Below are 23347 nucleotides of genomic sequence, written 5' to 3' on the forward strand. Positions count from 1 at the left end.
ATATATAGGTATATGTGTGTGTATAAATATACGTGTGGTCTATGTATAATATATCTACACACATATATATACATATATATATACACAGATATATACACACATATACATTTGTACGTATGTATGTATGTACATATGTATGTGTGCGTGTATATACATATGTATAGTATATCGTATATATATATATATATATATTGTTCCTTTTATTTACTAATTTATAAACTAAATTCCTTATGCTTCTTGCTTTTCTTTTTACATTCTAATTTTCTAACTGAATTTATTATTTAGGGGTTTTTTTGTTTTATGTTTTTTTTTTTTTACATATATGTATACCGCGCATGTATCCACTTTTGAAGTCTTTCACATCATAAGAACCCATATGAACAATATGCATGTGTGCGTGTATTCATATGTAAATTTATCGTCCTCTGGTAATATTTTGCCTAAAGCTTATTCATAAATATTGTTCTATATTGTGTTTATTATATTTTGAGTTAATCTTTAATTTTTTTTTTTTTTTTATTATTATTATTATTTTTTTTTTATTAATTTGCTTTATATTGCAAACTTTATAGAATATTGTTAACTTTATTTTCAATTTTATTTTCTTAGTAAAAATTCTTATGTATGGCTAAATGCATGTTTTCTTTTTTCAATTATTTTCTAAAAATATTTAAAATTGATAAAAGCAATTGACTTTCTGATACTTTCTTTACGGCTTTGCCTTTACGTTTCAATATTAAATAGAGTTTTTTTGTTTTTTTTTTTGCAGTTTCATGTATGCAACTGAACTTACAGAGCTTCTACATGGTGTATCACATAACTGTCATACCGAAAATAGTATAAGAAACGGCAAATGCGGTAGCCACCCGCAGCTACTTGTGGTCACGTACACGGTTTCTATAGACTGGTTTGAATTTTCCGGTATGAAACGTTCACAAGTCATCCTCTACAAGTTAAAAGGATGCGAAATATCAAATTTTCCAACTGCACAAACTCGTCTCTTTTATTATACAATTACATGTGCACCCACACACACACACACACATATATATATATATATATATATATATATACATGTATACACGTGCACACACACAAACGCTACGCTAGTCAAAATATAAAAAAAGGCAATATTTTCTTTTTCTAGTTTTCTTCGTAAGCACTTGTTTTGTATCAACATTCATACGTTACTTTTTCAACCACCCGCTACTAATACAAACACAAACACATACACATACACACATACACACACAGTTAGCCATATATTTAACCCTACAAACAATGATTTCATAATCGGAAGAGCGGACTTTTCAACTACAATTGATTTCTCGCTCACTTTAAGAAAACTACACATCAATTTTAGTTATATATTATAATCCTCCCGAAGGCTATATCTATCTATCGATGAATTAATAATATCGGCATACATTTCAAGCAATCAATTACAATTTTATTTTAGGAATAAAATGTTGACTCGATTTTCGAGCCTCTACGCTACTAGATCTACTATTTTTTAATCTTAGTGACGGTGTTGGAGTGTTTTGGGGTAAATTTCTTCAATAAAGTTGCTAAGCAACTTTTTCAAAACTTTCATTTCAATTATAATGAAAAAAGTTTAATTATTGCTTTTCTGTTATTATAAAATAAAAAATTAATTTTTTTTTTTTTTTTTTTTTTTTAAATTTTAATTTTTAATAGGTATTCGATCCACATGGCCTACACATCATAACTGCAAAGCACCACTTTATCGAAAGGGGTCAATCTTCTCTATCGTCTTAGCATAGGCGAAATAATAAAATTTTGCAGAAAATGTCTGCTGAGTCCATATATCATCTTTCTCCAAATTTTTTATATAATACATATATACATGGAGGTGTAATTATAATATATATTTATATATATATATACGTAAAGCAAATTGGCAAGTTAGACGCAATAAATACAGCCATATTAACACAGTTGATGCACTAAATGCAAATGGATTGTCAACTTATCTTTATTTTATAAGAAAATATTATTTATTCAATTAATCATAATTTCTTAAAGAAAAAATTATTATAATATATATTATTTTATATATGTACTTTGTGAAGCGCCTGCGCATAGTAATGGACGCTAAATATTTTTCACATAGCTTGTGACGTCGAAGACATTACTGTATATAAGAAGACATTATTGCATGTGTTTATGTGCGATAATTAGAATTATGAAAATGTTCTTACCCTAAAAAAAAATAAGGAAAAATAAAGCAAAAATTATACATCGACAGTATCTTCGAATTTCGCAAAAGTTCGCAAGGCTCAGCAATAGCAATCGTAAACTCTATTGACCAGTATGAATAATGGCCGTACGTCTACCTGTCCGCTTATTTAAATGACAATTGCATCCGTAATCAGCAAAAAAAGGTTTGGTTTCTCGCTTCAGCTCAAGTAACAAACTTTCATAAGTACTTAAGTTGCTATTAATTACACCCGACATCATTGGTCGTACATGGTATATTCAGGTTTCGCGGGCATGTGTATAGACTTAACGGATCGATTCAGCATAATTTCCGATATCTGTCAATTTGTTTTTTGCATTCAATCTACAAATCATAATTTTGAAGATATTTTGATGGCTTATATCTTTCGAGTATACTTCTGTTGAAAATGGATTTGTTCGGATGACTTTTGTGACAACATCCCATATAACGCCTCACCTTTGATAAGGTCGTGATAAGAATAGGAATTGGAACTTGCGAAATTTCTCGACACCAATCGGCTAGTAATAGCATTTCGACACCGTCCCATTTCAATTTTCCTACGAAAAATGGGGCCTTGTATGGCAAAAACATCTAATTTTATAATAATGATTTGATATAGGAATCAATTGAGGCAAATTTGGAACGCATCGATCTATTTTTTAGATCCTCGACCCCTTATAAGGATTTCCATGAAAAGTTTGCTTTCCAGTTAAGAAGAGAGTTATAATTTTTGATATACTACCACGAAAGCAAATGAAGAATTATATTAGGCGAAATGATGTAGAGCATTTAATATCTTGCCTACTGTGGACGCATTCGTAAACGAATCACGAGAAACTTTTTACTGCAGTCGTAAACGTATATCGACTTTCGGTTCAACATCTGAATGTTTTCAACATCGCCGATGTGATTGCGAATGCATCAAGTCTGTTTTGCAAATCGAACTATATTTCAGCAACAAATGACAGACAGACCGACAGACACGGCTAGATTGACACAGAATTGTTCACTTACCAAGCATATGAAAATATTATGGCGTTTTTTGGCAAATTTTCTGCGTGCTGCAAACGAGAAGACAAATCTCGCTCCGCAAGGCCCAAATCACATCCTCGCATGAAAAACCGGCCTATTTCATGCATGCATCATTTTCTGGATAACCAAAATACCCAAGACTTTTCACACCTTCCAGCAAGTGTTTATCATTACAAATGATTTCCAAAAGGGTCTTTTCTAAATGCTCGTACTGAAAATGTGGTGGAAAGGGCATATCCTCGAATGCCAATATTTCGACTTGACCATTGCTGTTACCCACAGCTACTGAACGACCACAATTTGACAATCTACAAAGCAAACACTTTAACCAACTGTGCTAGTAGAACTTATTAAAGGCCTTTACCTAAATGTCGTATACTCAGCTTTCGGATCAATTCTCGTTGAAGAATATGGCTTTAGTACACTTCGCTTTAAATCCCATACGTCAATCGATGTTCGATTTAATGATATTATTATCGAAGAATGTGTTTTACTCCACGCGGCCATTAGAACTGGACTCATGTAATATTTCAAAGTTATTAGTGGTCTACAAATACCCGACATCCAAATATGTATACACCTACAAAAATTTCAAAAGACTAACTGAATAATTGCAATACATTCGAAATACATTAGAAAATCTTACTCTCTACTTGAAAAAAAAAAAATGAATTTAAAATATTTTCAATCCAAGATTGAAATTGGAATTGTGTGGAAAGTAAACGAAATATTGAAGAAGCGTTGAACTGAAGCAGACAATGTTGATGAATAAAGATTGATTTTACCACAAAAAATAAAAAAAAAAAATTATTCTTAGTTACGTTCGCGTGTTTATATATTGTTCACTAGCACGAAAATCGAGGTTAGAAAGGAGACCGAAAGCTAAAACTTTGCATAAGCAAAAAACACAATTTTTTAAACGGTGAATATCGAAGCATAGACAAGCCCGTTTGCACACGAATTCAAAACATTTGCAAACTTCATATTTGTTATGGAAATTTGCTGAAATCGATAAACTCCTTTTTCCATGTTTTTTAAACTAATCTAATAATCATACGATCTGATTTCATTATCTTAAATCTTCTGCTTTTGTGTCATTTTTGGCGAAATGTTTAATGTAATTGTTAACTTATTTGAATGGTTGCACTCGTGAACCAATTTTTTATTATCCGTAACCTATTGCATATTATGTAGGCCCAGAATTACGTTCGTTCAAATATCAATCCGCAACGTATTTCACTCGACCAAACATTCCAAGTTTTAACAATCTATTTGTTAATTATACAATCATACGTCATTGCTTTTTTTTTTACTATATCCGCAGGTATTTTCTTGAAAATACCTCCATAAAGGGCCATGTCAAACATGTAACAAAACTACGGTGTGCCTGGAAAAACTGACATAATCAACTCCAAAATTTTTGAAAAACTCAGTCTTTTTCATATTTTTATGCCCATTATCGCAAGACGGCCAGAAGGAAAGTTCAGAGACCCTACAAACTGTATATATGAGAGATCAGTATCAAATTCTGAATTTATTTAAGCATGTCTGCCTGTCCGCTCTCGACTGGCCGCAAAAATGAAGCTAACAGCTTTAAATTTATCTGAAGCAGTGGAAATTCTCATACACAGGTTGGTATTGAAAATGGGCCAAATGGGTCTAAAGGCACCCGTACAGTATTATGTAAAGCGAGGACACATCTGCTTTTCAAAAGGGGCAAAAAAATGGGTTTCTTGCTCGTTATTCAGTAAGTATATTAGATAGATCTACAAAATTTTGAACGTATGTTCTATGGGAAATGCTGTAGTGCCTTGTAAAATTAACCTCACATATGCAATGTTATAGTGTATCAAAATTAAATATTTTTTCAATGCCTTTATAGCGCGCAGAAGCAAGCTTCAACAAAGCCCATCATGTATATAAATTATTGGCCAGTTTCAAGTTCGGGATGCAGCTATGCCGGCCCGGCCCGTCTGTTCGTGTGTCTATCTGTCCATTTACCCAAACTGCACCGTTCGCAAAAATAAAGATATAACCTACAAATAAAACGCAAAATAAATTGAAAATGACTTAAACCTAACCAAGGACACACCCACAGCGCCCACACACCTATGTAGTAAACATTGTAAACAGCTTTGCTTTTCGTGCTCTTTGCTTGTTATTCATAATGTACAACGCATACACGATATAAATTTCCACTTTTATTCTGAATGAGCGGCGCCCATCCATTATTGTTAGGTGTGAAGGCTTAGTTCTTTTATTTTTTATTTTATCAAATATAATTTTCTTAAGGAAATTAACCAAACAATTTTTGTAAAATTCGTGAGAGAAAAGTAAGAAAATTCTTTTCGTCTGTAGCCCAATCTTTTAAGCCTATTACTTCTATACTAAAATGGAAAATACAAATATTCATCGTTGCAGTTTATGAGCGCATAATGAGCAGAATACCCATATTTTTTTTCATTTGACGGCTCTTTAGCCGATTTTCAACAGCAATCTTGCGTTCAATAACTTGCAAAAGCTTTGCGGAATTTCAAGTCGATATCTTCTATTTTTTTGCGACAAGTAGAATGCTTATCACAATTAAATGAACAGGCAAAAAGGAAGACAGACACACAGACGAACAAACATGCCTAAAAGGGTTCCGAATTTAACACTAGACAATAACGGATATTCTTAAGCGAAACGAATGCAGCCTATCTATCGGTGGTCTAACGAACGAAAAAGACTAAATTTCCTTACTCTATAAATTGAAGTCGATATGACTGATTTTTCCATTTTTGCACAGATACCTATAGAATAGCCCATAGGTCACGATCTAATGTAGATTACGAGTAATGCCCAAAATAGAAAATTGCGCTTTTGAAAGTTTAAGTTGCACTATAGGTGTATTTTTTGATCAATTCCACCCATTTTTAATATCAAATCGGTTGCAATAATTTCCAAAGTGTAATTACCAAGCGTAGAATCGATATCTATATTTTTGCGACCAAGCTAGACATTATAAGAAAGGAAAGACGGACGAACATTTTTAAATTGATTCAGAATATAATGTTGGTAAAGAAAACATATGCTTTATAAGATCACAGCGAATTGCTTGCTTGGGTATCTTGGCAAACTTTTTGACAAATAAGTGTAACCCCTCCACCCATCCTTCGGCAGTGGATATAAAAATCGACTAAATCAGCAAACAATTATTAACTTTCTTTCTGCTGTTTCTGCTATCTCTTGTTTTTTTTGTTGAAACGCGGACTAAAGTTTGACAGCTAAGCAGGTAGGCGCACGAACATTTCCTTCGCGCGACCAACACCTTGCGAAGACCTGCTAAATCAAGGTAAATTGCTATTGTAGAGTATGTGGTTGAAAAATCATCTATCAATCTACACATGCATCATTCATTAAGACATAATACAATACATATAGTCTATAATTTATCGAAGAACACTCATTTCAATACGTATAAGTGACTAAGAACCTATCTTAAAAAAAAAAAAAAATTGTTCATGAATTTTTCTATTACCAGTCATTTCCACAAGTTAAATACAATTTAGGCGACCATGGTGAAAAATCCATTGCATTTATGCCGGCCTCATGCAATCGCGATACTTCCAATTCCTGTTGCACGCAATTAATCGAACATTTATGCTGGCAGCCCTCATTTGTCAAAACATAATAGATATCTTTTTCCCACGCATCCAAACATATATACGAGCCCTGGGCATTGCAATTTATCAATAGCTCATTCGATGTTCGTTCTATATTGAGATCCCTTGGATTATTCTCAACACAACTAAGTTCCATCAGAGGAAAGCCTAACAAATAGGGACCATCTATTATGGAATATCGTGTAATTGAACCGTTGCGACATAAAGCCAAAAATGGTTCTATTCGTGCTAATCTGGTATAGCTGTTGTCATTTCGGACCCATTTGATAGATGTGATCGGTTCAAAGTTGGTTGAGTTTTTACGCTCGGATACAGCCACTTGAGGATTCTCAATATTGCTTATATCGTAAACGTAAACCGAACCATCGTATAAACCAATCGATAGCAGCTTTGTAGCGAACGGGGAAAATTCTAACGTTACAACGGACACTTTGAAATTGTAATATCGTTCAGGATTAACTGGATTTTTTATATTCCATATACAAACGCAGCCGTTTGAACTTGCGGACACATCCTCTCCGCTGGTGCTGAAAGCATACGATGCGGCTAAAAAATCACCATTACTAGGACACCAACATATATCCGTAACAAACTTTCTGATTGTATTTATTAGAGGTAAAGTAAACGTCCACAAGTGATCGATACGATAACGATTGTAAATATCCAAAGCCAACGAATCGGGCATTATCATGTTACGAAAACGTCGTTGCTGTTTCTCATAAGTATTGCTGGCCAATATTCGCAAAGTCAGCATTAAAGCCAACTTAAAGTTGGGTAATCGATTGATTTCAAGAAATTTATCTACACCCTTCACCTTATACGTAATCACTTGGATTTTTTTATTACCGTTCACATCTACACTCAGCGTTGTTCTTTCTAAATCTTTATAAGTGTCAAACATTTCAAAATTCGATACATACGAAGCAACATGACTTTTGAATATAAAATCAGTGTTGATACTACGAGTTTTACAAAAAGCCACATTGGCTTGAGTTTCCTTATCAAATCGATTACGTCTGTTATTCAAATTCATATAACACGCATTCTCCTCCTCAGCTTTGCGGCCCTCCTCGGTGTCTCGCAATACTGTCACACTGCGCTGCTCATATAATAAAATTTGTGAAGTTTTTCTTAATATAATTTTTATAAAAGGATTGGCGGGATCTATGGGACTATATTTACTGGTTTGCATTTTTTTACTCGCCCCGGACTCTACATCCAAGCTTAATTTGCTTAATTTTATCTGAAAGACAATTTACAACATTATAAATCTTATATTATTCTATTAAAAATAACTTTTTTTATTTTTCCATTTACAACAATTAACTCTTACACCGTTCACTATATCATCCAATGTCAAATTGATAGAACCGAGACATTTTGTTTGCTGCTCATCAGTTGATGCCATGTTTTCCTCAAACATCGATGATTTTGAACTTTCGATCAATTCATGATCATTAATTTTCATAATCAACTTGTCCAACTTTTCGCGAAGGTATTTTTCCGGATCAAAAGACATTTCCAATACTTTCTCTTCAATGTAAAAATGAATAATTGCATAAATATGTTGCCAAGGCTTCGGCTAAATAAACAAATCGTTATAATAAAAATCGTCACGCATTAAATCTAAACCATTTTATTATTTCTATACTTCAGAACATAACATAATAATTAAGATTTACGTTGACGTAACTCTAATAATTCTTTGTATTGTTCCACTGAGCCATCTTCATGTCTGGATTTGAAATCTGGTGTCGATTCTCTATTTTCCAAGTTCAAGTCTTCACGTGACGCGTTCTTCTTAGAACGTTTTGACTTTTTGATTTTGTCGCGAACGCGTTTGCTTAACCGTGAGGCAGCCAAAACTTTACTAACTTTGGAACTTTTTATGTAACGTGAATGCCATGACTAAAAAAAAAAAGAAAAAAGATATATATATATTTATTTAATGAATTAAACTACATTTCCTCCATCAAGTTTTCTCTTCATTCATGTAATAGTCATGTAGAGCATCCTTTGACTAAAACTGTAGAGTTATTTATACCCTACATCGCTTGTGATACAGTGTATATTAAGTTAATGTGTACGTATATAACACGCAGAAGGCGAGGCGTAAGATAGACCCACCTTTTATTTTTATACCGATCGATTCAGAATCATAATCAGAATTGATCTAAGCCTGTTTGTTTGTGTTCAAACTACAGGGCGCAATTTTTCAAATATTTTGATGAAATTTGGTGTAGTAAAAATAGTTCGGATCGGTCCACTTTTTCGACCACTCCCCATATAACGATCTATTCTGAAAAGTCGTAAATAGTAGTATTTTTTCGACGTTTTAAAATAATATGAAAACTTTGGCCTGGCTGAGCAATTTTTGAACCCCCTCTCATATAACTGAAACGGTAGTTCATATGACAAGAGGGTATAATTTTCAACGCTTCATGATGAAAATTATATCATAATAGTAATTTTACATTGAAAAATTAACTGTACCAAATTTGGACCATCTCGATCAATGTTTTGGATCCTACCCTAATAAGAATTTTCACGGAAGTTACAATTATTTCTATTATTATTATTATTAACGTTTAAAAGGGAGACTGTCTTTGTTATTGAAAGCTACGTTATTTTAAACTATTTCCCATTATGTAGTAAATAAGAAGATATTTCAATTTTAACATGCGCATATATCTAGACTAGACCAGCTATTGATTTCAAATATGTTTTTCAAGATACATCATGCATAAGATTTTATTTTAAATAGTTGCAAGGCATATATAATCCATTTCATAAAAGTTAGCCAAAGTTTGTCTTTTCTTTACGGTGTACAGCACAATCTATAGCGCAGCTAATTCAATTTCTTTTTTTTATTTAGGCTAATCTAAATCAAATAATTAACTTATAATGTTATTAAACATATAGACACATGTTACTCACTTCTGTATTCTTCCTGTGTTCGTCATCACTTGAATCCAATGATATAACATCGTCCGGTTGACTTTCATCTTGTGATTTTTGTTCTTCGTCATAGGTATTCGTTTTAATTTCCGTAAACGAGGAGTTTGTATTACTAGCATCGTTTTGCAAATGTTCAATCATTTCATTCTCTAAATCGCCACCCTCCAAAGATATAACATCGTCATTTCGTTCGTCATCATCTTCATCATCACTAATGGACAGAGGCGTCGTTTTAACTATCGGACTCGTTGTAGTTGGTTGAGATTTTTCGATATCTCTGGATGCAGCTACCGTAGGAGCATCACCATTTTGCTTATGATCTTTAACCTTTACATTCTCTCTATTCGTGCGATCACTTATTGTCGCGGTACTGTGGTCACCTTCATTCTTAACTGTTTCTTGTAATCCTTCCAAACTTATTTTTGCTTCATCTTCGTCTTTTTTAGTATTTTCTATGAAATTTTTATCCGCTTCAACATTCTCCTTTGTGGGTGTGCTTAGGGTATCATCACATTCTTTTGGAATTTCTTTGTGAACCTCTTCTTCCTTACTTTTAAAAGAATTTTCTGCATTTTTATTTTTAGTATATTCATCATCAGCATCAGATGAATCGCTTATAAGTAAGGTTTCCGCTTCTAGAATGATAGGTATAACATCAGGTGATAACGAACGCCTAACATTCTTCTCTTGTTTAATAAAAATTGTTGTATTTTCTTGATTATGATCCTTCCGTTTTTCATTCTCCTTATCTTCTTTTTCCTCATCATGGATTTTTTCGGTTGTTTCCCCCTTTTCGGCGTTCAACTCTTGAGCTGACGTACAACGATAGTTTCGTTTAAGTTTAATTTTTTTACGTCTCTCAGTTTGATTCATTAATTGAATATTCGTCTTATAAGTTTCGACCGCACTTGCATTAGACTTGATTTGCTTCAGAGGTTTCTGCGATTCTTGCCCACTTGAAATACGTTTCAGCTCATTACAACTTATTAAGGATTCTTGCACAGATTTATTATTTTTCCCCGACTTGCTTATATCTTCATCAGAATCCACTTCGATTTTAGTTACAGGTTCTAAAGCTAATTGAGAACGTATTGCTCTGGCGCGAGCTTGAAGCTCTAATAACTCCAAAACGCTTATTTGGCCATCCTCTGGAAAAGAATAAAATAAATAACTTATAAGCTTCTCTGCTCAACTATTCATCAGCAACGAACTTTATAATATAATCCTTTCCCAATTATTTCTTAAAAATTTTTTTCCACTTTGCAATCGTTGCAACTTTTTTCTAAACTTTTCGTGAAATGCCCAAAAAAAAAATGTTGCATTTCTGTCTGATCTCTACTCAGAGTTGGGATTCAATGATTACATTTACTCTTCAACTTTCACTTAAATTATATAACAAAATTTTATTAAAAATTATTCATTTTTTGCCTTAAATTGTTTTGTCAGAAAATTTTTTGTTTTTTTTTTGTTTTGTTTCTCGCTTAACTGCGTCGCCGGATTTATTAATTTTTGCATATTTTTCGGTTCCTGTGATATCGTCTGGAGATTTTGTTTTTTGGCTCAAAGTAACATAAATTGTTGTTGTTCATTTTAACCAGAAATGGCTACAGAAAATTTGCTTGATGCTGAAAACCGAGCCAACATTGAAGTCCTGGAAAGTGAAGGAGAATTTACACTTTTACTAAATGGTCAGAAAGATTTAGAATTACAATTGGATGAGTTTAGGAAAGCTTGCTCCGCACATGAGAAACGTCGTAGGAAACGTTGCCGCAGACGCTATTATAACTTGGGTTTAATGGCGAAAATCGTCCTCAGAACGACTGAAGATGAATTAAAGAGATTGTTGAAAAATGGCACTAGGACATTCCTCGTTGACACAGTAACAAACAAACCTAACGAGGTCGAAGATTTAGTGGAAATGTTAAATCATGTCCTTGAAGACTATCAGAGTGAAGACACTTCGATGAAATTAGTGACAGGCTTGGCTGTAGAAATTACAGGTGATTCTTGTCGTGTCAGTCGTACGCACAACAATTGCTCGATATTTCTGAATAAAGGAGACATAACAAACCTAACCATAGACACATGTTACAAATATTCCTCCTTCAAGGAAATTATGTATGTTATCAATCTTAAGTATTATTTGCCTACCCTAAAATTATGTGACGAAATTAAGATTGGTCGGGAGGTACGAGGCAAAGTCGTCAAAAAGCTCAAGAATAATGTCGCTGTCTTCATTGAGGATCCAGGTTTAATCAATTCTTATGAATACATTGAACTGCCTAATCAATGTTACTCTTTACAAATTCAAACTATGCCCGATATTTTCAAAGACGATCTGGCGCTTGCCACAAAAGTTAAAGCAGACTATATTGTGATGCCGCTTATACGCTGTATGCCATTTTTGAAGGTGTTACGGTACAATTTGCAGGAGTACCACAAGTTCAAATTGATTGGCACTATCGATCTGGAATATGTTAGTTCAAAAATGCTGGATCTTATGGGAATCATTAAATTGTTGGACTTCTTGTGGCTCCCTAACCTTTTCAATTTAAGTACTGGTTTACACGCTTACATTTGTCAAGATGTTATACCAATAGCAAAATGCCTAAAAAAACCAGTAATTGGTACGGTACCATTGGAGTGCTGTAGTGACTTCAAGGTCTTCGAAAATCACGAGTTCCTGTGGAAAATCGATTGCATCTTTATTGAGAAGAGTCAATGGTGTAATAAATATCCGCTAATAGTGAAGAAGTTACTGCCTATCAAAGATTTTCGCATAGGTGTTGTTGATAATGCTTCGACTTTAAAAGATATATTATTCTCATACCAGTCGATTGTGAATTTTATAATACGCACTATCAGTTCTATAGAATGTCAAGCGATATTTTTGTATAGCAAATGTGAAGGAGCAACCACTGCATTGGCACGTGTCGAAATTTATTGCCCTGTTTACGTTATGCTACCACTAGAACAAGCGGATTCTGATAAAGATGAACAAAAATTATACCCCATTGAATTAGCGAAGTCTCTAAACCTCAGACGTAACTTACGTTGCATCGTCTATACGAAGGAAATGAATTTCTGCGAGTATAAGCCGATCGAGTATGGAATTGAGTACGCTCGTCGGGTTGGCTGTTTGGAGACTGGCGACTTTGTTATTACATTGGAAGTATGCAAAGAAGGTGGTGAAAACAAGGTAGAATTGGGCGTAGGCGAAGATGTGGTTATAATGCGAGCATTCTATCTGCCACCCCCGGTACCGGGAGAAAAATACCTTTGCAACTAAGGCTTAGCGTCATTGTATGAGATTTTTTAAATTTTCGTGAAAAATTTTTGTTTTATATATCAAACACATATTTGTATAAATAATTGATATACGGTTTGTAGACAAAATTGTATCTTACCCCCTTTTTTCGATGAATTGCCTTCAATTTCGCTACCCGATGAAATTTCTTCTAAAGATATAAGCTCTGCAAAACAAAAACAATACGCATTATATTAGCAACAGATTTCACTTGCCAACAATCAATATACCCTCGTCCCTTTCAACGTCAGAGTTAGTATCGGATGACTCCGTATCAGTCGGGCATTTTGTCGCCATAATGATGGATTTTAAACGTTTAGAAGAGACGCAAAGCAACTCGTTCAAGCAAGCTTCCTCAATTTCGTCTAGCCCTTTAGTCTGTAAATCAAAAATAGAATTTTGGTTTGCAAGCAAGAGAATTTTAACGAAATTGTATTTTAATTACCTTCAGAAAATCTGGTGCCAAATTAATAATTGTTTTTGGCTTAAGTGTGCCAAATATTTGCTTTACCAACTCCAGGCGGTCGTCCATATGATATGCCATTGACTGTGGTGTACGCTCTTCATCAATTTTCTCCTTTTTGACTTTGATCGGTTTGGGTATTTTTGCAGTTCTGCTTCTTCTTTTCATTTTATGCATAATTGCAAATTATTAAAATTAAAATTAACACTAGTTTGTAAAATAAAATACACGACTAATTTTGAAAAGTTGACAAGTCTACATAACAACAGATGTGTTTATTATGTATGAACTTGAATTTTTTAAGAAAGCAATTCTAACAAAATAAAATGTATTCCAAATACCAAACATTCCGATGTTGATGTTTCCAATAATGACAACGTCTCGTTTAATATTTTCAAAAGTCAACATTTTATTTACTTTTCCTGTAAACATCAAAAGAATAAAATGTTTCCTTAAAAACCAATTACTTCTGATCAAAAGACAATTTTTGATACTTCTCGTTAATTCACGATATTTAATATTTTAAATACTTATTATTAATTGCAGAAATTTAGTAAAAGCAATCTTGAATATAACTTTCTCACATTATTCGACTAGAAAAAAATTGAAGTTGCATTCAACTATATTTAACTTGTTTCATATTATAATTACTAGGCGTGCCTACGCCTACATCCTTGGCTTTATTAATTTGTACAGATAGCCCGGACGACACTTTCTATACATTTCTTGTTGCTGCAAATGAACGCAGCACATATAAAAGTTGATTATCCAAGTGCCATGCTGCTGTAACGTACACCTAATCACATAAATATGTAGAACCATCTTATATTTTGCCCTTTGAATGGATGATGCACGATACGTGCGCATGCATTGTGCTCAATTTTTAATCCGATTTAAAAAACTTCTAGTTAAAAATTTATTTTTATTATTGTCAACGCTTGCGTTTTCATGGTATCCTTTTCTCGCAGATTTTAACAAAAGGCGATAAATAGTGTATATCATTTACTTTTTGACCCACAGTTTTCGCACTTTATTCTTGCAACTATTTTCACATCATCTTAGATAGATTCTTGTCATCGACGACTTTGATTTATAGTACCTTCGTATAATATTTTCATAGTTTACTTCCAGTTTCCTAAGCAAGTGTGACATCAGATTTTTCAGAGAAGTTCGCCCATGATAACTTCTAATTGTTTTGGCAGATCTTCGTACAGGCCGACAAACGTAAAATAGACAAGAGGTTTATTGTCAGAAGGATTTAAATGGCCTGACCAATTCGGAGGGTTTGTTTTTGGTAGCTTACCACTTTTATTAATTTGACTGGATTTCATTTCGTTTCATTTCATTTATTCAGTAAGTAACTATAAATGCTTGGTATTCTATGTAGACCTAGTTACATAGATTCAGAGTGTTATAAAACAATAAACAGTGACTCAAGAAATTTAGCTCAAGAGTTTTTTTCTAAATTCACAGATTAATCCTATTTCTTCATCTAGTTTTTTAATCCAGTATCATATTCTTGACCAGCATCAGACCTCTTTAAAAAAAGTTTAGTATTGTCACTGAACAAATACTCCGACCATTTTTAACTTGCTAAGCTTAACTTGAGGAAAATTCTGCTTCAACCTTTCTAAAACAAGTTTTGAATATATTTTGGGGCATATTATGCTCTGTTTTTCAATAGACCCTTGATATAGAGATTTATTTGTGAAATTCGGAAATTTTTTTTATAAAGGACCGGCTTTCAATTGACTACGTTAAGTACAATTTCTTTGACAATCTTCACTGTGAATTTCACTCACTTTACATGTTTAGTATATTTTTATTTAATTTTTATTATTATTATAATTAATTTAATTAGAGAAATAAATTCAAAGACTAAAATCTTAAACCACTAGCGTCTAAGACTATTGGCTTTATATTTAATCTGTGATTTTCTAAGTTACTCTAAATGCATTGTGTTCCTTTTTAATAAGGTCGATGTTTCATTTACTTTGTTCCAGTTTTTAAAATAGTAAATGGTTAAGCTAAAATTTATAGCTGTTTCTTTCTATTTTGATCTGTATCGTTATTGCAAAAGAATTATGCGATTTTTAGTTATGTTAACGAAGAATTATTATTTATATAACTTGCAACTCTGAAATCTGCGTACGACAGCTGATAATAAAATATCATAAATTTTGAAATTAAAAAAGTTGATCGCTGTAAAACCTTAAACAATTCTGGTAAGGATTTTATTTAGCTTGATTTATACTACAAATTAAGTCTATATGTTTAAAAAATCCTTGATTTCTTATTACTTTCTTAAGAAATTGTAGGTACAATTAGAAACGGAGCGTTCGGCCTAGGTCGAATTGTAAGTACCCATTAATTTATGCTAGAGAGAGAGTGTTACGAAGATGTATATTGGTAAACAAATAAAGAAACGCAAATGGTCTTATTTATTTTTGGTATTAATTTTATTATGCTGCAAGATCTTGTGCTTAATTGATAACGAAAAACGAGTTTAGTGCTATTATCAGTGAACGGAATGAAGAATTTAGTATGCTTTCAAAGGTGATTTTAACATCGTAATCTTCAATAAAACTACTGTCAAAAAACTCGTGCTTTTAATTGGTGTTTGAAGGGTAATTAAGTTACCGGAGTTTTTTCGGGAAAAATAAAATTAAATTTATAGAAAGGAAACTATTGAAAGAAAATGTGAAAATAAAAAGCAACAATTATGTGATTATTAAACAAAATACATTGGTAATACATACATACATAAAAAGCTATTTTTTTAGATTTTAGTGTTCGAATTTTAATTACGTGTACATGATCCATAGCATCGAGTCATAAAATTTCAGGACTCAAAATAATGGAAACGAAACCCAATAGTAGGAGCGATGGCATTATTGTGGAAATGAATGTAAACACACACAGCATTAGCAATAAAGACGGCAACATGGTTGTGAATTCAAGAGAACGGCATCAGACAGAGGATGTGAGCTCATATTTCAAGAAAATTGCTACTGCTTTGTTCTATGGCTTATCTTCTTTTATGATTACCGTGGTAAATAAGACTGTCTTGACTTCATTTAGGTTCCCGTCATTTTTGTTCCTCAGCTTGGGTCAACTCGCGGCCAGTATTATAGTGCTAGGCATAGCCAAACATTTAAAAATTGTCTCATTTTCATCGCTGCAGAATAATACGTTCGGTAAAATTTTTCCGCTACCTGTGATATTTTTGGGTAACATGATGTTTGGTTTGGGCGGTACCAAAGCTTTGAGTTTGCCTATGTTTGCTGCTTTGAGAAGATTTTCTATTTTAATGACAATGTTACTTGAATTAAAGATTTTAAGCATACGCCCCTCTGTGGCGATACAAATAAGTGTTTATGGAATGATTGGCGGAGCTCTCTTGGCTGCATCGGATGATTTATCTTTCAATATGGAAGGGTATACCTACGTAATGATTACCAATGTATTGACAGCAGCCAATGGCGTTTTCGTTAAAAAGAAATTGCAAACGGCGGAAATTGGAAAATATGGTCTAATGTTTTACAATTCCTTGTTTATGTTTATGCCAGCACTGTTGATTACCTATTGTACGGGTGATTTGCATGAAACGCTGGCATATGAGGACTGGCGAAATCCCTATTTTATCATACAATTCCTTCTCAGCTGTTTTATGGGCTTCATTTTATCATATAGCACCATTTTATGTACACAATTTAATTCTGCACTGACCACCACAATTGTGGGTTGCCTCAAAAATATCTGTGTAACATATTTAGGCATGTTCATCGGTGGCGATTATGTATTCTCATGGCTTAATTGCGTTGGTATTAATGTTAGTGTGTTTGCAAGTCTTCTTTATACATACGTTACTTTTCGTCGTAAGCAAACATCTGATAAAGAACTTCTGATACCAACTACAAGAGGGGAAGCAGTCTAGTAATAAGTTCTTGCATAAGACAAAGCAAACATTATGGAATGTATGTACCCTTAAAAAAAAGAAAGTACTTCTAATTTTATTATGGATTAACTATATTTATATATTTATTGCAATCTATAAAGTGAAGCAAAATATATCCTTTTAAATCAAAGTGTGCAAAGATAATGAAGATGATTAAAACATGTGAAAAGAAAATGTACGAATTTAAGTAACATCATGTGTAGGCATCTTCAAGAAGTCTACTATTTATTGGACTCCTGTGCATAAATTATATTTGTCATGTAAATATACTTTAGAGAAACATTTGCCAAAGCCACTCATAAAATTATTAAGTTTTTAGTTATATTTATATATTTTGTATTTTAAGCAGCATTATAGGATTATATTGAAAAGTCTCCACGGTTTCGAGCTTCTTTTCATAGCCTGCTCTATTCAATTTATAATTATAATTCCAAACTTTTTTCTGGTGGAGGTTTAGTATGTCCACTATTTCCTGGCAGCTTGCGTGCCAGTCTTACTCCATCAGTTGCAAAATTTCATCGACTTTTTGAGTGACTGACCAACCAGGACAAGCTGCATCTTTGACATCAAAATCTTTGGTATGGAATCGAGTAAACCACCTCCATCATTGGCAGCATTCTCACCGCATATTTCACAACTTTTTTTTGCAGCGTTTTTATTCTTTCATATTATGTTTCATTCCTTTTCAAATCAACATAACTTTTTACGTGAACAAAGAATTAGAAAACTATATTCATAAAAAATGTAAGCTGAAATGTCATCTTTTAAGACCGTGTTCCGTTTGAGACAATCAGGTGAGGTTTGCCTGGTGTAGAGGCATTAACTCCATCCCGCGGAAAATTTTCAATATGATCTAATATTTGACGGCCTACTTTAATAAATCGGGTAATAATAGCTATTATTGTGCAGGTTTTCACTTTTATTAAATTGAAGAATAATGGAATTCGATTTTGCAATAATTAATTATTTCTAATCACAAAATTTGCTTCCACTTAGAGAATAAGAAATTAAAGAGGCTGCAATGTTCGTTGTACGGGGTTACACTAAAACTTTTAGTCCGTTATAAGAGTCCGACTCTCGAGCCGGATAAGGCTGCAAAAAAAGTTTTTGATATGATTTACTATTTTAAAATTAATGTTAGGGTATAAAATAAAGTTAAATTTGAAATATATATATACATATATAAGTTGAACCCACTGTACATTATATGTGAAGGGAAAGCAAGTCTAAGTATTTAATCGAATGCCTGAAGCATTTTGTTTATTAAATACTATTGTAATACTTTGGTTGATTGCGTTTTTCCGTTTCCCATGGGAATATGGTATGACGAACAAATTAAAATTATTACGCGACCCTCTTCGGATACTCAATTTGAAAGCATATTCCAAATTCTGTTTATAAATAATTTTGCTTATATTGATAGTGAGTGCATCTAAAGATGTTAAAAAATTGTTAAAAGTTATTTTTGAATATCATTTTACATTTATATATATATATATATGTATATGCTTACTTTCATTCAAATAATGTGAAGTTAGACTAGTTTTACTCTTATGTAAATTAAATTTTATATAATATATTAAATATATAGGTTAAAAAGTTTTTTAAAATTATCTTGATACAATACGAAAAATAATAAGAAAAATTAAAGTCGACTTAAGAGTAAACAACAACAAATAGTCTTAAATAATTATCATATCTGAAATTCGTTGTCACAATTTAATTAAGCGTAAATAAATGGTAAATCGTATTAAAATAAAGAAGCAAAACTCGCGGTCAACGCTATTAATGGCCCCTTTCTGCACTAAAGCTTAAGGCGTAGCACCACTTCAAACATTGCATTTTTAAACCAATCACCAAAGGATGAGGGGTATGTTCATTTTGTGAAAACGTTTGCAACGCCCAGAAGAAAGCACCGTAAACCCCACGAAGTGTATATATTCTTGACCAGCATCAAATTCGTAGTTGATTTTAGAAATTCCGTCCGTACGTCCGTTGTAAGCATTCTTCCGGCCGCAAAAATGAAGCTGTCGACTTCAAATTTGGCGGAAACAGTCGAAGTCCCTGCAGAAGGTTGGTATTGAAAATGGGCCAAATCGGTCGAAGAACATGTTCACAGCACCACGTAAATTAGGAGCACCTCTGTTTTTCAAAAGGAATAGAAAATTGGTTTCTTGCTCATCACTCATAAACTATATCGAATAAATGTTTAAAAAATTGAACGGATATTCTTTGGATGATGCTATAGCACTTGTGCACAAAACTGGAAAAAATTGATCAAGCTTACCCAATATTATAGAGTATCAAAATTCAATCAAATACTTGCGAATTACGCAAAAATTAAAGTTTGAATCTGTGCTGGCTGCAGACAAGCGGATTAAATGTTTTTTTTTTTTTTTTTTTTTTGGAAACACTTTTGCATTGTACATCTTAGGGGCCGACGAATCTATTAAGTTAAAGACTCCTTCCAAGAATATTTTTCGAAAATAAAGTTTTCTTTTAACCTATAAATAAATGCTTAGTGACCTACTCAAATATTATTATTGCGTTACTTCTCAACCTTCTTCTTACTTCTACGACCTTTTTAGACTACAGGCATGATGTTACTCCCTAAGCATAGTTGTTAATAGTTGTCCCATGAACTTCACAATTTTAGATTCAAATAATTTACTTATCAAATTAAAACATTTTTTTCGGCAGTTCGTTGTATTTTTTGTGACATTTTGCAAACGTTTGTCAAATCGTGTATATTTGCTATGATGGAACGGATATGACCATTTAGAGGTTCTACAAAAATGCAACCCTGATGTTTTTTAAGTATATGTAGAACAATCCCTTCTAGATGCCTTTGCATAAAAAGTTTATACAATATCTTTAATAAAAAATTTTTAGGGAAAATGTTGAAAAATATTTACCGTCCAATTACTTTCGAAATTACAAAATTTGAAGCATACTCCGCATTGCTGCCTTGCACTTTTTATAAAAAAAATATGGGAACATTAGATGAAGTACCAAAAAATTCGGATGAGTTTACCAAGGAATTTGTGAGAAATCGTATTAAAATGACAACATTTCAGAAGATGTTATTAAGTGCAGGTTCATCCATTTCGGCTCTATGGGATCCCAGAAGGTATATATCCTAATTATTACAGTTGTATACACTGAATTCACTTTTTTTCGTTGATTATTGCGCAGGCATGATATGATTGCTTGCCTAGGTGAGACAACGGGGGAAAATGCTTTAATCCAAATTTCGCAAAAAATGAAAGCGGACGAAGAAGGTCGCCGCATAATAAAACGAAAGCCCCGTATAAATACCCGAACAGTTAACATTGCAGAATTACGCAAGCTGCCAGAAAACAGTTTTGGCTATGTTTACGTAAAATTTTTAGATGACAATGTAAGTAAGAAAAAAAAGAAAATGTAAACTTTAATCAAATATTTTAAGATAATCTTTGCTTAATTATTTAGAATATTACTCCCGATTCTCGTACAGAAGTTCGTTTCATGGAGGACCCTGAACTAGCTTATATAATGACAAGATATCGAGAATGCCATGATATGGTTCATGCTGTCTTAGACATGCCCACAAATATGTTGGGTGAAGTAGCTGTAAAATGGGTGGAGGCATTAAATAATGGTCTGCCTATGTGCTACAGTGCCGCGGTATTTGGGGCTTTGCGTTTAAAACCTAAGTAAGGAAATATATAACAAAATATGCACACATATCTTGCGTTCTATAAGTGTTGTGGTATTTCTAGGCAACGTAAGCAGTATTTACGTGCTTATTTGCCCTGGGCCTTACAAAATGGTAGAAATGCCAAATTTTTGATGACCGTATATTGGGAAGAACGCTGGCAGCAGGACATAAATGAAATGCGGAAGGAGCTACAAATCGAAATTTTAAAATAGTGCAAGCTGGCAACACTACAGCATTTGCGATTGACCTCTTCTTTTTGTTTGACGTTTAATATGAACTTACTATGACATAAAATATATTATTTTTGTTTTCGTTTTAAAGAAGAGTGCGCATATTTTTTTATTAGTAAATACTAATTAAAGTACAGGTTCCAACAAAATGCCAGACAAATTGATCAAATTAGGACAAGAACAAGTTGATAAGATTGTAAAGAAAACATCTAATATGGATGAAGCAATAAAGTTAGGTGAGTACAGTAAATACTTTGTTCATTGAAAGCAGCAAGATCGTGATGGCATTAGTAAGGCATTCTAATGTGACTTGTCTGTGAATTATTTAGGAAGGCTGTCGGAACTGCGGCGGCATATTGGCATAAAACGTTTGCCAAATACAAATGACATTAATCATTCCAAAGTCCCTCAACATGCATTATCAACTATTAAGGGATCCAAGGCGAATACTAATTTAAATAACGTAGCAAAGACTGAACCAGTTGTTAGATCTACAATGGATATAAATCTTGACCAGAGTATGTCAAAATCAATTGAAGAAGCATTATTTTACCAGCCATTAAGAATATCTCAGCCAAAGAAAGAGGAAATTGTTAAAAGTAAAAGCAATGTTGCTTCATCATTTATCAATGAAGAGTGCAGTGATTCTTCTATCTTGAAGGTCAGTACTTCAGTTCAAAGCGAAGCCTCTTCAACTTATGGTCATGACGTGGATGATCTATCCATAGTACCATCGGCAATAACAAACCTACAATCTATGCCACTTGCTAAACCGTTGAAACAATTGAATTGCGTAAATGTTCAATCACCTTTTAAAATTGCATCCTTAAAAGATGCTCAGCTACATCAAAAAAAAGAACTGTTTTACAAGACTACTGGACATAAGTAAGTAAGAATCAACGTAAGTTATTGCAAAACACTTTGGAAGATCTTTCAATGTTTATGAATTAATGGGAGCAATTACTGTTTTTTGTTAGTTCTAAAAGTAATGCTCTTGAAGCTCAAAGAATTAACGAAATCAAAAAGCAAGTAATTAAATTGAATGACGACTTTGTTATGGATGTTGCACTTCTAAGAAAGAAAGTTGATAGAGTCTGCATCTATTTTAATATTGTAGAGTAAGTCTATATAGTATTAATCCAATTTAAAATTAAATGCACTTAATTTCAATCCAGGCAAGAGTATATGAAAACTGAAAAAAAATTTGTAAAGTCCAAGCTGAATTTACGTAAAGCTGTTGAAAAACAAGAACTCTTGGCTGAACATTTGGGCGCAATTATCACATGTAATGAAACTCATAAAGTTGAAAAGCTCACCAACTTCGTGGAAAAAACAGATTTCACCAATCGTACTAGTAATGTGCGGAATTCTTCTCCCAAAATCAAACTCTAATTATTACTTATCTAAAACATTACGATTTATGCATTAATTTGTACTGCCTGTAAGTGCTTCAAAATCTGCTGCATTTATTTAGAATAAACCAAAGCTCATGCTAAGAGGAATATATATATATAAAAAAAAAAAGAAAAAATGCTTTAATTTCAGGTCAAGAATCGCCTTATCCTCACTCTATGTGCCCTGCGAATGACGGACGAAAGACAATTAATTGGATCGTCAAATTGTAGAATAGATATAAATTAGCTCAATGTCTTCTTTTTAGTCTAAGAATTTATTTCACTAGTTTAAAATTATAATAATAATAATAATAATAGCTCGTCATCAAGCCAATATCAATTCTGAACAAATTTGTAGTAAAATAAGGCTCAACGTTTGTGTCAAGTTTGGATTTCAT

At 32.8% G+C, this 23347-nt stretch overlaps 6 protein-coding genes across 12 annotated transcripts; 4 read left to right on the forward strand and 2 right to left on the reverse strand.

Annotated features, from left to right (window-relative positions):
- Window positions 1–3345: 3345 nt before the first annotated feature.
- Window positions 3346–8058, reverse strand: LOC119631840 (dynein intermediate chain 4, axonemal-like). The gene is made up of 3 exons (XM_038024365.1): window positions 6795–8058; window positions 3639–3854; window positions 3346–3582 (listed from the first exon to the last, which is right to left on the reverse strand). Exons 1-3 carry the CDS (start codon window positions 7970–7972, stop codon window positions 3369–3371), a joined length of 1608 nt encoding a protein of 535 aa, XP_037880293.1. The 5' UTR covers window positions 7973–8058; the 3' UTR covers window positions 3346–3368.
- A 548-nt stretch (window positions 8059–8606) lies between these two features.
- On the reverse strand, window positions 8607–14014 carry LOC119631347 (DNA ligase 1). Its single transcript, XM_038023466.1, has 5 exons — window positions 13650–14014; window positions 13435–13582; window positions 13305–13370; window positions 9877–11045; window positions 8607–8847 (listed from the first exon to the last, which is right to left on the reverse strand). The coding sequence occupies exons 1-5, from the start codon at window positions 13842–13844 to the stop codon at window positions 8611–8613; spliced, it is 1815 nt and encodes a 604-aa protein (XP_037879394.1). The 5' UTR covers window positions 13845–14014; the 3' UTR covers window positions 8607–8610.
- On the forward strand, window positions 11498–13186 carry LOC119632032. The gene has a single exon (XM_038024705.1). The coding sequence runs from the start codon at window positions 11498–11500 to the stop codon at window positions 13184–13186; it is 1689 nt and encodes a 562-aa protein (XP_037880633.1).
- A 1693-nt stretch (window positions 14015–15707) lies between the features above and the next one.
- Window positions 15708–21648, forward strand: LOC119645042 (ubiquinone biosynthesis protein COQ4 homolog, mitochondrial). Of its 4 annotated transcripts, none has more exons than XM_038044848.1 (5): window positions 15708–15892; window positions 20575–20755; window positions 20821–21025; window positions 21097–21320; window positions 21387–21648. In XM_038044848.1, exons 2-5 carry the CDS (start codon window positions 20616–20618, stop codon window positions 21535–21537), a joined length of 720 nt encoding a protein of 239 aa, XP_037900776.1. In that variant the 5' UTR covers window positions 15708–15892; window positions 20575–20615; the 3' UTR covers window positions 21538–21648. The 4 variants fall into 4 exon arrangements, with proteins under 4 accessions (XP_037900776.1, XP_037900774.1, XP_037900775.1 ...); XM_038044846.1 differs by having other exon boundaries at window positions 15709–15892; window positions 20518–20755; XM_038044847.1 differs by lacking the exon at window positions 15708–15892 and adding an exon at window positions 16389–16415 and having other exon boundaries at window positions 20518–20755.
- Window positions 16303–20546, forward strand: LOC119645040 (UDP-sugar transporter UST74c). Of its 3 annotated transcripts, none has more exons than XM_038044840.1 (2): window positions 16303–16391; window positions 16451–19235. In XM_038044840.1, exon 2 carries the CDS (start codon window positions 16525–16527, stop codon window positions 17602–17604), a length of 1080 nt encoding a protein of 359 aa, XP_037900768.1. In that variant the 5' UTR covers window positions 16303–16391; window positions 16451–16524; the 3' UTR covers window positions 17605–19235. The 3 variants fall into 3 exon arrangements, 2 of the variants coding, with proteins under 2 accessions (XP_037900768.1, XP_037900769.1); XR_005248597.1 differs by lacking the exon at window positions 16303–16391 and having other exon boundaries at window positions 16423–17885; window positions 17975–19235; XM_038044841.1 differs by lacking the exon at window positions 16303–16391 and adding an exon at window positions 20518–20546 and having other exon boundaries at window positions 16423–17644.
- Window positions 21649–21687: 39 nt separating the features above from the next.
- LOC119645041 (RAB6-interacting golgin) lies at window positions 21688–23232 on the forward strand. Of its 2 annotated transcripts, none has more exons than XM_038044842.1 (5): window positions 21688–21791; window positions 21885–22440; window positions 22533–22673; window positions 22731–22996; window positions 23081–23232. In XM_038044842.1, exons 1-4 carry the CDS (start codon window positions 21704–21706, stop codon window positions 22945–22947), a joined length of 1002 nt encoding a protein of 333 aa, XP_037900770.1. In that variant the 5' UTR covers window positions 21688–21703; the 3' UTR covers window positions 22948–22996; window positions 23081–23232. The 2 variants fall into 2 exon arrangements, with proteins under 2 accessions (XP_037900770.1, XP_037900771.1); XM_038044843.1 differs by having other exon boundaries at window positions 23101–23232.
- Window positions 23233–23347: the final 115 nt, after the last annotated feature.

This window comes from Glossina fuscipes, unplaced genomic scaffold (assembly GCF_014805625.2).
Source record: "Glossina fuscipes isolate IAEA_lab_2018 unplaced genomic scaffold, Yale_Gfus_2 1, whole genome shotgun sequence".
Lineage (NCBI taxonomy): Eukaryota > Metazoa > Arthropoda > Insecta > Diptera > Glossinidae > Glossina > Glossina fuscipes.

Coding starts and splice junctions, on each gene's coding strand:
- LOC119645040 (XM_038044840.1), top strand. CDS start 16,525: ATGGAAACGAAACCCAATAGTAGGAGCGATGGCATTATTGTGGAAATG.
- LOC119645042 (XM_038044844.1), top strand. Junction 20,756..20,820: donor GCTCTATGGGATCCCAGAAG/GTATATATCCTA, acceptor ATTATTGCGCAG/GCATGATATGATTGCTTGCC. Junction 21,026..21,096: donor TAAAATTTTTAGATGACAAT/GTAAGTAAGAAA, acceptor TTAATTATTTAG/AATATTACTCCCGATTCTCG.
- LOC119631347 (XM_038023466.1), bottom strand. CDS start 13,844: ATGCATAAAATGAAAAGAAGAAGCAGAACTGCAAAAATACCCAAACCG. Junction 13,583..13,649: donor TGGCACCAGATTTTCTGAAG/GTAATTAAAATA, acceptor TTTGATTTACAG/ACTAAAGGGCTAGACGAAAT. Junction 13,371..13,434: donor TGACGTTGAAAGGGACGAGG/GTATATTGATTG, acceptor TTTGTTTTGCAG/AGCTTATATCTTTAGAAGAA.
- LOC119632032 (XM_038024705.1), top strand. CDS start 11,498: ATGGCTACAGAAAATTTGCTTGATGCTGAAAACCGAGCCAACATTGAA.
- LOC119645041 (XM_038044842.1), top strand. CDS start 21,704: ATGCCAGACAAATTGATCAAATTAGGACAAGAACAAGTTGATAAGATT. Junction 22,441..22,532: donor TACAAGACTACTGGACATAA/GTAAGTAAGAAT, acceptor GTTTTTTGTTAG/TTCTAAAAGTAATGCTCTTG. Junction 22,674..22,730: donor ATCTATTTTAATATTGTAGA/GTAAGTCTATAT, acceptor ATTTCAATCCAG/GCAAGAGTATATGAAAACTG.
- LOC119631840 (XM_038024365.1), bottom strand. CDS start 7,972: ATGAATTTGAATAACAGACGTAATCGATTTGATAAGGAAACTCAAGCC. Junction 3,855..6,794: donor TTAACTTGTGGAAATGACTG/GTAATAGAAAAA, acceptor AAATTTTTGTAG/GTGTATACATATTTGGATGT. Junction 3,583..3,638: donor GCTGAGTATACGACATTTAG/GTAAAGGCCTTT, acceptor TTTGCTTTGTAG/ATTGTCAAATTGTGGTCGTT.